At 34.6% G+C, this 11977-nt stretch overlaps 2 protein-coding genes across 2 annotated transcripts; both read left to right on the top strand.

Moving 5' to 3' along the window:
• Window positions 1-6886: 6886 nt before the first annotated feature.
• LOC133858380 (uncharacterized) lies at window positions 6887-7459 on the top strand. Its single transcript, XM_062293839.1, has one exon. It carries the CDS (start codon window positions 7094-7096, stop codon window positions 7301-7303), a length of 210 nt encoding a protein of 69 aa, XP_062149823.1. The 5' UTR covers window positions 6887-7093; the 3' UTR covers window positions 7304-7459.
• A 2818-nt stretch (window positions 7460-10277) lies between these two features.
• LOC133858379 (uncharacterized) lies at window positions 10278-10993 on the top strand. Its single transcript, XM_062293837.1, has one exon. The coding sequence runs from the start codon at window positions 10532-10534 to the stop codon at window positions 10739-10741; it is 210 nt and encodes a 69-aa protein (XP_062149821.1). The 5' UTR covers window positions 10278-10531; the 3' UTR covers window positions 10742-10993.
• Window positions 10994-11977: the final 984 nt, after the last annotated feature.

Raw genomic sequence — 11977 nt, 5'->3', positions numbered from 1 at the left:
ATATTTTAAGATTGTAAGTGGGGTTGTAGTTTTATCATTTTCTTTTAAGATTTATATATGTAAAACACGTGGAACAGGTGGGATGGCAGTATATTCAACGAGATAACCCCCGTCACCACGCTGAGATCAATGTCCCAAGTTGAGTTTTTTGAGATTACTGCTTGTTTCGTAAAACAATTTTTTTCTAACTTTTGTTTTTTGTTCTCAAATTAAATGGTAAGCTGAATATTTTAAGATTTATATATATATATATAAAACACGTGGAACATGTGGGATCCCAATATTTTCCTTCTAATGGAGTTGACCAACAAACTCTACAAGATTTCCATACGAAATTAAAGAATTAAGATTTTGTTTAATCAAATTCGTGTCAAGAGGTTCAAAAGTTGGGTTGGGCAGTGTCGCGGTGGGTCCGTTGGATCCATATTTACTATTTAGGCTCCATTGTAATTGGGTTGTTGCTAAAGCAAACTCTAATGTGATTGAGTGGATATTTTTGGAGCTTTTTGATTGAGATACATCTCTCATTTTCATCATTTTGGAATTTAGAGGTTGTCCTGACTTTTAACTATGAGGGGTGCTACACATGCAGGGAATAAAGGGGATGAAATGATGTTTTTTTAGCATTTCTCTTTAACTATTGGGTGTCACATAGATATCTTGGGTGTCGAATGTGGACTATTAGAACCCACGATACAAAACAGTCATATCTTTTGTTCCTCCAACCCTTTTGACAAGAGATGTGCAAAACAAATTGAAGAATTTCAACGTGAAACAATTAAAGTTTTTTTTTTTTTTCTCAAATAGAGAGGTGAGAAGTGGTCAAGGTCCACAGACTTCACCTTTTCTGGTATTAGTTTATGAATAATTATATAACTAGTTCAGGAAGTTTACTTAAATTACGAATCACTCCCTATGGTACAAAAAGTTTATAGAAAGTCTCTTTGGTACGAATTATTCTCTGAACCCGTTTTCCGTCTACCAAGTAAATAGAATTCATTAGTTTGCTACGCCATATAAATAGTGAGACAACCTCTAAATATTATTTGTATTGTAACACATTAACGGACTCTGTTAACTTGGTGAACGAAAAATGAGTTTAAAGAGTGATTTGTAATTAGTTTACCACAAGAACTCTCTATAAACTTTTTGTATTACAATTAGTGATTCGTAATTTAGGCCAACCCCAAAAATTAATAGTGCAATCATCCCCATTATTTTAAGACGCATGAGAATTCTTTGGACGCATAAGAGTTGTGTTCACAATTACACATAATTAGGGACTATGATCACCTATAATTAGAGATTCATTTTATTAATTCTATTCCTTTGTTTTGGGCAAAGGTATGTGATCATTGAGACGTGAGGCTCTTTCTCACAATCTTATGTTATTATTCTTGTCTCTTTCTCTTTGAGCAAAAATTCACAGAAGATCCGATCCCATAACTAGTGCATGGCTCGTTGTATATAATAAGGTGTAATGCTATTATTATTATTTTATCCTCAAAACTAATGTGCCATAGTTTTCCATATCAATTTTGGGGAGATAAAAAAGTGGATAAATGAATAGCATATAGAAATATTACTCAATAGGAAGACTAAATGAAGATGACTTTCAACTATTTTAGATAACCTTCTACAAATTAAAGAATTTCAATGCGAAGCCAATAGAGAGGTGAGAAGTGTTCAAGGTCCACAGACTTCACTTTCGAGGCATTATTTTAAGAAATAGGAAGCCCTTGGATCCAGAAAAGTTAGCATCCAAAACCACAGACTAGTGGCTCATTGTATATTTGTATAGATTAGGAAGACCTGAAGATGATTTTTCTACTATCTTACATAAGGAGGAGGTCATACAATGGTTACGTTTGCTTAACTGGGTTCAAACCTTCTTTTTCTTTTCTTTTTTTTCTTTTTTTTTTTTTTTAATTCAACTTGCACTTGACCTTGACCTTTGAGTGATAACTAACTGGGTCTCCTAGCATACCTACCCTTTTTATTTTTTATTTTATTTTATCTTACTTTATTTTATTTTATTTTTGTAAAAAGCATAACGACACAAATGGTCCAACAAGAAGTTGCGCCCCAGCTGCAAAAAGTCCTCGTTACACACAATATTTACTAAGGATATATTTGGTATGCAGAATAGTTATTCTATGAAAAAAAATGATTAATTTTGATTAAAAATAGAAAAATATTGAATAAAATAGCCTTAGATTATTCATTGCCAATGACAGAATGTTATTCCTTAAATTGATGAATAGTTATTCCTCTCAAATTTAAGGAATAAGCATTCCATCATGTGTAATGAGAATTTCTATTCCAAGTGTTAGACTCTTGTCATATACTCTAACATCAATGCTTTTCTATTCAACATTATTTCATTCCTAAGAAAAGCTATTTTTTTTTTTAATAGAATGGTCATTTTGGGTACCAAATGTATCTTAAAGTGTCCACGGGGTAATAGTATTATCTTACGATATCCATGTGACGCTATTACTACTTACCTAATAAACAATTCAACGGAAAAATTTCGTGTATATTTTTCTTTTCTAAAACTTAGTTGAAACTAACATACAATACAAACATTTATTAGAATCCTAAACTGAAATATACTTTGATACATTTCTTGATAACTTTTGCAGTGAGAAAACACTATTTTGAATGGCTTGTGATCGCGATTCAAATAGAACATTCGGTGACTCTTTTGCTCAAACGGCTACCAATCGAGCCATTTTGGGACCGCCTTGATCAAGTAGTGTCAATACTGTTCGAATTGGGTTTGGGACAATGAATGGCATATAGAATTACTCACTAGGAAGAGTTGAAGATGACTTTCAACTATTTTAGATAACCTTCTACAAATTAAAGAATTTCAATGCGAAGCCAATAGAGAGGTGAGAAGTGTTCAAGGTCCACGGACTTCACTTTCCAGGCATTATTTGAAGAAATAGGAAGCCCTTGGATCCAGAAGAGTTAGCGTCCAAAACCAGACTAGCGACTCATTTTATATTTGTATAGAATAGGAAGACCTGAAAATGATTTTCTACTAACTTGCATAAGGAGGAGGTCATACAATGGTACGTTTGCTTAACTGGGTTCAAACCTCTTTTTTTCTTTTTTAATTCAACTTGCTCTTGACCTTGACCTTTGGGTGATACCTAACTAGATCAATCTCCTAGCATACCGGCACTTTTTATTTTTTTTATTTTATCTTATTTTATTTTATTTTATTTTATTTTATTTTATTTTTGTAAAAAGCATACCAACCCAAATGGTCCAACAAGAAGTTGCGGCCCAAGCTGCACAAAGTCCTTGTTACACATAATATTTACTAAGATTATGTTTGGTATGCAGAATAGTTATTCTATGAAAAAAATAAATAGCTTTTATTGAAAATAGAAAAATGTTGAATAGGCACATAGAGAGAGAGGGTCTCGAGAGTTTTCTAGAGAGAGAGAGTGTTTAGAAGAGAGTGTTTAGAGAGGCTGGTGCTCCGGGGGGAGGGCTCCACGCCTCCCTCCTCCCGGTTTTGCTTCCCCTCTTAGCCCTTCTTGGGCTAGAGAGGTTTTTGCTCCTCCCTGGGTTGTTCCAGTGAAGGCTAGAATCTCCTAGCCACTAGGGTTGTGGAGTGTTTGTCCCTCCAGACTAGATCTAGTGGTGGTTTACATCCTCCTAGTCTTTTTAGGACTATGGAGCTTTGTTTGTTGGTTTTTTTCTTGTGGTTTTCAGGCAAGAAGGATCTCTCCAGATGCTTCGAAGGGGGAGTGTCCGTCCGTCTGTGTCGATAGTCCGATGCCTGGCAAGTGTCAATCTTCACCATCTTTCTTCGAAGCCAGATCTGTGCATCCCCATTGTCTTCTACTTGACACTCGTCCGTCAGCCTTGTTCGCCTACCTCTTGCAATGGCCGTGGTGGTCTTCTGTGCTCGGCGTGTGGCCAACATGTGCTAGGGTGCTTGTCACTTTGGACTGCGCGTGATGGCCACGCTCTGCCTTTCTTGCCGTGTATGGTGGTATTCGATGGTTTGTGGTGAACGCTTGCTATATGGAGTTCTTGGCGTTGGCGCGTGTTCTACACACGCCGTCTCTGGAGACAGTGGCTCTCCCGATAGCAGATTTGTTTTGGGTGCTTCCTGTTTTGTTTTTCTTTGTTTATTTTGTTGTTATTCATTTGGTAGTTTGCTCTGTGTGTTTAGATAAACATAGTCATTACTTTTAGCCCAGAATGTTTGTGACTGACTCTCTATTCAAGCAAAGGTTTATATCAATGCAGAGACATCATTCTGTTGGCTGAGTTTCTTAGTAGCAACTGTCTGTAATGATCTGAGTATATTTTGACTCAGGTTGGGTGTACACCTTTATGGTGGCTTCTTATGTACACCTATACGGTGGTTTCTTATGTGCCTTTATGGTTGATTAATGAAAGTTTTAATTTTCTTCTCAAAAAAAAAAAAACAAAAAGAAGAGAATGTTGAATAAAATAGCTTTAGAATATTCATTGACAATGAGAGAATGTCTATTCCTTAAATTGATGAATAATTATTCCTCTCAAATTTAAGGAATATACATTCTCTCACGTGTAATGAGAATTGATATTCCAAGTGTTAGAGCGTTATCATATACTTTAATACCAATGCTTTTTCTATTCAACATTCTTTCATTCCTAATAAAAGCTATTTATTTTTTTATAATAGAATAGTCATTCCGCGTACCAAACGTATCATAAATGTCCAATGGGCCGTAGAGTGTAATGTTCTGCGGGATATAAGTATTATCTTACGATATCCATGTGACGCTATTAATACTTACCTAATAAACAATTCAACGGAAAAATTTCAAGTATATTTTCTTTTCTAAAACTTAGTTGAAACTAATATACAATACAAACATTTACCAAAATCCTAAATTGAAATATACTTCGATACATTTCTTGATAACTTTTGCAGTGAGAAAACTCTATTTTGAATGGCTTGTGATCACGATTCAAATGGAACATTCGGTGACTCTTTTGTTCAAACGGCTACCAATCGAGGCATTTTGGGACCGCCTTGATTAGTTGGTGTCAATACTTTTCGAATGGGCTTTGATTATTGTAGCGATCCTCTTACTTCTCCCAAACTTCTCTCTCTCTCTCTCTCTCTTGAGTGAAGCTTTTCTCCTTCACTACTTCGTTTTAAAGCTTTTCCTCCTTTACTACTACGTTTTAAAGCCCAATTTTATGTTGATTTTGTCATTGCGTTCGAGCGTGGTATTATCGTGTGATGACACATGTAATTCTGTGACTCTCTTTCATACCTCGAATCAACATGCTGCCGCCATCGACGATGATCCACTCTAACTTAATTTTCTTGCAGGAATCTTGTGTCGATGATTAGGCATGCGTGGTTACCGTGTTAACAATAAGAATGACCCTCTATAATATAGCACGTGTTATAAAAAATTCTTAGAATATAATGTTTTACGTACATTTTAACCATTCAATTTCTACATTCTTTCACAAAAAAGCATTTTAATATGAGTAACGTTATATACCGCATTAATATCCCATAAGTATTCCAATATAAGTCTATATTGACATGGTAGTACTATATATTATACTCTTAATTTATTTATTTATTTTAAAAAAAAGGTTTTATTTAAGGGTTGATTAACATTGGTACGTCAGCATAGTGAGATGTGAAGAGATATTTGTGTGGTATATAGCATTATTGATGTAGGATAAGAATTCCATCTTGTTCCTGAGATGCTCTTATTCAGGAACAATCTTACTGTCGGACAGAGGGATTTACCGAATAGTTATTAGCAAGCTAGGATGAAAATGTTTTACTGTTAGAACCAAACAATAGGTTCTGACGAGTAAACTACTTTAAGCGGGACATTTTGTATTGTCGGCACCAGTTGAACATGAGGAAAACAAATATGGGGCAATGGAAGTACAAAAAGAAAAAGCTATTGGCCGGGTCGATGAAGAGTGAGAAACAATCGACGGGCATGAGTGGAAAATTACCGGCAAGACTTTTAGAACATTCAAGAATTAATTAATTGGTTTATGATGTGGCAATGAGATTGATTATTTTACATCCATAACAAATATCATATTAATATACCAAATCAAGAAGATTTAAGCAATAAAGAAAAGTGTCAGTTGTTAGATGTCGTTCAAGAAGGAAAGAAAATACTATTGATAGATTGTGATTTGAAAGATATTCTGCATAATAATTTTTCTTAAATTTCCTAATTTTCCCTTCTAGCTAGAAGATTCTCATACTTAGATTGACATAATCGTCAAGAATTATCTTAATTATTATATTTTCCTTTTGTTGTTTATTTCGTTTCTTACAAGATTTTACTTTTTAGTAACTTTAGGATCTTTCCATATTTCGGTTTATGTAGCCACCAAGTATTTCCATAATTTGTTTCTTTTGTTTTATTTGCACTCCTAGAATCTTTGATCATTTTGTAGTTTTAGGGTTTCATTATAAATTAGGAGCAATTGTAATAGAATAAACAGTTTAGTTTTTTTGCCATCAATAATATTATCAATTTTCTTTATCAACGTGTGTATTAATTTTGTGCATTGAGAACACAATTTCTCTTTCACATTTATCGTTTCTTGTTACGTTAACGACTCTTTTAAAATTTACCACCATCTAGTTAGGTTTTAATGCTAGAATCATGAACTTTAGCTGATTCTATGGACCGCCTACAACACCGTATGATGTGGGTCTAATCTAATTCCTTGTGTTTGCTTCTGCATCACATATTCTTTGCAACTGATCACAAGAACGTACTGCAACAAAAGTAGTGTTATTTGTTGAAAGCAAGCATGGGTTAACACGTTATTCCCGGTTGTCACGTGCCAAACACAAGTCACACAAATGGATCCAGGTGATCAACTCCCCTAAACCTCCTCCAGTCCTCCCCACACTCTCTTTATCTACTTTCCTTCCCACCAAAGTCTCTACTCTCTGTCTCTCTCTCTCTCTCTCTCTCCCTTCCTTATATAAACGCCAAAATCTCTCTTAGTCTCTACTCTCTCTGTCTCTGATCTCTCTTCCACAATTCCAGGGCACAGAAGGAAAGCCTGAAGGATGTCGGACTGGGGCCCTGTGTTTGTGGCTGTGGTGCTGTTCGTACTGTTAACTCCAGGTCTGCTTTTCCAGGTGCCCGGGCGCCACGGCTGCGTGGAGTTTGGCAACTTTCAGACCAGCGGGGCATCCATTCTCATCCATTCCCTCCTCTACTTTAGTCTCATTTGCATCTTCTTGCTCGCCGTTAAGATTCACTTGTATCTTGGTTAACCCCCCAACCCAAAAAAAAAAATGGAGAATTGGGGGGTGTGTGTTTTTATTCATATCATTTGTAACATGAGCCGATCGAGTGTTCTACGTACATGTTAATTCTAGTTATTGAGTAATAATATTGAGAAGGGCTTCTGATTTGAGCGTGTCATCTTATATACGTGTGTTTCGTTCTCTCTCTCTCTCTCTATATATATATATATAAAGAAAATTATGCTGCTTTCCCAAGGAATCATCCAACTAGACAAAATTAAATGCTGCTTTCAAAGGGATCACATTTATTTTGCGGCAATTGACATAGGGGAAAGGGAGATGTCTGCTTCCAGGGAAGCAATTTTGTTTCCTTAATTAAACATCAAGAAGAGTTGCGCAGAAACAAACAGTTTGAATGAAGATAGAATTATAAATCGAGCATTTGGGCGCCCTGAGCATTGTGTGGTGAGCAGTTGCATTTGCTGGCTTTTAGCAACAGGTGGGTTGTATTGAAACGGGATGAGCCTTATCCTTTGTTGATTGGCTGAGCTTATGAATGGATTAAATGCTTTTTTCTAATCTCAAATTAATAGCTGTAAAAAACCATATGCTTGAACACAATACATATGCTCAAGGATAGTAGGACTTGAAGAATCTCAGGAATTGGAGATGATATGATCAGCACTCCATTTATATTTTAAGGTAAATTTTTTTTGTGTGTCTATATTTTAAGGTAAACTAAGTGGGAGTAAGCTAAGGGAGAACACGTGATGGTGATCGTCAAATGGAAGGTATTTTTAAAACAAATTAATAAAACATTGAAAAGTAATTAAAACAAAATGTTTTTCAAAAAAAACAAAAGCAGGGAGAGAATGCAGAGGCAAACCTATATGGTAAAGGTAAAGCTCGACCTCCTCAAAAGCTCTCGTCCATATGTCTCCACATCACATAAAAGGAACTGTTTGTTTATTACATTTTACTTTGCCTATCGTCCCTGTCCAACAACCCAAAAGCTCTCTGAAATATTTTACATATATAACTCAAGGTAGGCAAAAATGGTAGGATTATCATTTATCAACCAAGAAAATAATAATAATAAAACACTTGAAAGTTGAAACATAATTGAATACTGATTTGTAATCCCATTCATATCCAAAAGAAAACGTCTCTTTTGACTCGGTGTTCATCAAAGTGCTGCACATTCAAGGGATGGTAAAAAGCCATAGAAACCCTGCTTTCAGCTGCGACAAATTATGAACAAGAATATGGATTAAAAACCAAATTCAAAACCGGTTTGAATTTGAACGGGCCAAACAAATTTTTAATGTACCGTTCTGGATTTGCATTCAAAATTGTATTTTAAAAAAAAAAAAAAAAAAAAAAAAAAAATGCCAATTAGCTTTATCTGCAAAGTGTAAAAACGGTTTGTCTTAAAAGCTTAAGCTAATAAGAAGATGAAAATTTAATTATTTAATCAATACTTTACAATTTCTCTCTCGGTGAGGGTTCAAACTCTCTTTTAATAGGTAAAGCCTAACACGTAGAATATTTAATTGAAATTGGGATGAATGACTGAGACAAGGTTCTAAAACCTATATTAAGCTAATAGGAAAATGTAATTAAATTCGTGTACTCTCAAGTTCACATTTTCATGAAGTGCATTTCCTGACATGTTAGTAAAAATTAAAATTATATTTTGGATTCAATAATAATTTTTAAGAATATTGCAAGTAGCATTTTTCTTATTTCCAATGGTACTTTTGCCGTTTATTGGAAGGAAGTGGGCTTATACATGGATCCATGTATAAAGGAAGGCGTGGACCCTAAAGATGGAAGACTGGGGGAGCATAGGCCAAAACCACGTCACAGAGCAATATTGCAATGTTTTCAGCTCATTGCGGAACACGGGAGCCCACGAAACAAAGAAATTGCAAAAGAAACGCCTTTACAGCTCTGCCTCTACCAATTACCATATGTCCATATCTATATATAACATCTATGTATCTCTTTATTATATAAATATATGAAAATAAAGATGTAGAAGTTGAGCAGGCCAGGGACCCAAGAAAAATGATTGAGCATATTTTAAGATGTTTGGAGACTCGGAGAGTACTGATTGGATGATTTACACGTTTGAGCATATATATATATATATGCAACAGTATACATGCATTAATATTTCGTAAGCAGAGGATCTCACATGATACATGTGATTTTACGTGGTTTAATTAAATACAAATTCTATTTAATGTGGTAATTCTTTTCCAATTAATAAGAAAATTAAAATTAAAATTATTTTTTAATAGGAGGAATATTGATTAAAGCAAAATTCTAAATAGAGGATGCTTATATTAGCTTAGCTTAGCCTATAAATAATAAAGGGAAGAAGGAGAAAAGATGACGAGCTGGTTATAGTTCATATTATTAATTGAACATCACCCACCAATATACTAATCATTAGTCGTAGTCATGGCAGGCAATTTGTGACTTCATCCCATTTCTCATTTCTCCATGTTAATAAAAAAAAATAATAATAATAGAAAAAGTGTGTGTTTGTTGTTTCACGTTAGAGAGGAAAGTAAAATAAGGCGGCCTTATAAGCTCTTTCTTCTCTTCAAGAGATAGGCTCTTTTGAAGAGATGTGTTGGACTAAGCTTGTAAGACTGCATGTGTCTACCTCTTCCTCATAAAATATTTTCGATGCGTTGTGACTTCATCTCATTTCTCATTTTTTTCTGTTAATAAAAAAATAAAAAATAAAAATAAAAAATAAAAAAAAAAATAAAAAAATCCTTCTGATGTAAACACAGTTTCAATTATGAAAAGATTCTCATTGACGCGAGCCACCACGTACGTCCACGAGAGGACGTTGTTATGAGTCCAGATCTGATTGATTGGGTTAAAAAAGCGTTGCCGTATCTAGGAAGATCAAATCCTATGAGCGCCTCATAATTGCAATAAAAAAATTGATCAATTTTTAAAGAGCTCAAGTCACATGCCGACGCGTACCTATGGCTTTGGCATCCATGTGAAGGCACCCAAGATTTCTTCTTGTTTTAGATATGCTCTTCTCTTTTATTCCTTTCTTCCTTGCCATGCCAACCTAATAGATTACTTGTTTGGGTGATTATATATTCCCTATTCATGTGTGTGTGTGAGAGAGATCGAGTAGTGATCGATAACTGATTCAGTACTACTGATCGATCAGAGAAAAGAATTAGAGATCGAGTACTTTGTATAGAATTACGTAGAAACATGGCGGACTGGGGTCCAGTGGTGATAGCAGTGGTGCTCTTCGTGCTGTTGAGCCCGGGGCTGTTGTTTCAGCTGCCCGGGAGGGGCAAAATGGTGGAGTTCGGGAACATGCATACCAGTGGGTTATCCATCCTCGTCCACACCATCATCTTCTTTGGCATCATAACCATCCTTCTCATCGCTGTTGGCGTCCACATCTACTCCGGATGATCGATTTATCATCTAGTCTATATACCAATTGATTTTGAGGGTCGTTCAGTGTCGTTACACACTTGGCTCTGGCTTTCTGTATACGTTGCTGCATGCCTTTGGTTGTCGTTTAAGGTTTTGTTATTGCTTATTTGCTTTGAAGTTTGAACAGTGATCATGTACTTTCTAATTAATGAGGTTTATGTTGTGTTTACCTCACCATCGTTGGATGATTAATGTCATAAATTATATATTTAAGATAAGGAACGGTTAGATTTGGTCTTCCTTATAAATTTAGAATTAATTAGATCTCGTGCAATAAAACTGTCTTATAAAATATGGTAAAAGTGTAAAATAGCTCATATGAGAGCCTATCATAACCGGCAAGACTTCAGCAGGTGCCTTGACAATTTGCATGGGGTTACCTTCGATATTACATTCTTTATTCACTTGCAACTTTTAGATGAGGTCCCTCGGGAGGAGGGGATAGATTTGTCATAATGCTCCCAAAAGCCCACATAAAAATTTAAGGAAAATTTGCACTATTAGTCTCCGTAGTTGGCCTAAATTACAAATCATTCTCTGTAGTATCAAAATTATTTCAAAAATTCATGTGGTTGACCTAATTTATAAATCGTTCATTGAAGTCAAATTTTTTTATGAAGTCAATTTTTTTTATTTTTTTTTGGTATGACCATTTGATGATGCTGACTTTGTTCTATTTGATTTCTTATTTCTTTTTTTAAAAATTATCCCTACAACACTACGTATTTTTCTTATAATTTTTTCTATACATGGATTTTAGTAATTGGGAACAAAAATTAAGATAAAAAGTAGAAAAACTAGATATTGCCTATGCTTTTGAAAATTAATTCTGTTTCAACCCTTTCTTTTAATATTAACCCTTTTAAACTAAAATCCTGAGTCCGCTAATTGGAAGAGTCAATTGATCAGCATCAAATGTCATTGTCTGCAAGTAGAGTAATGTTTTTTGTACAATTTTTACTCAACTCTAACAACTTTTTTTTAAGAACTCACATGTAGAAAAATAAATCTAATGGTTGATCATAAAATAATAATAATAATAATAATAATAAAAAGTAGTTAGAGTTACGCAAAAGTTATGTAAGAATTGTGCAAGAAACATTACTTCTACGTATATGTTTAAGCATGTGAAAATATTGGGTTAATTTTATGAATCTTATAACCTAATCAACCTACCTGGTTAAGGGCCAACTTGGTTGGTGTTGAACTGGA

The sequence above is a fragment of the Alnus glutinosa genome, chromosome 1 (genome assembly GCF_958979055.1).
Source record: "Alnus glutinosa chromosome 1, dhAlnGlut1.1, whole genome shotgun sequence".
Classification (NCBI taxonomy): Eukaryota; Viridiplantae; Streptophyta; class Magnoliopsida; order Fagales; family Betulaceae; genus Alnus; species Alnus glutinosa.
The sequence above is the reverse complement of the archived record's forward strand: the minus strand, read 5'-3'. Positions and strand labels throughout refer to the sequence as shown.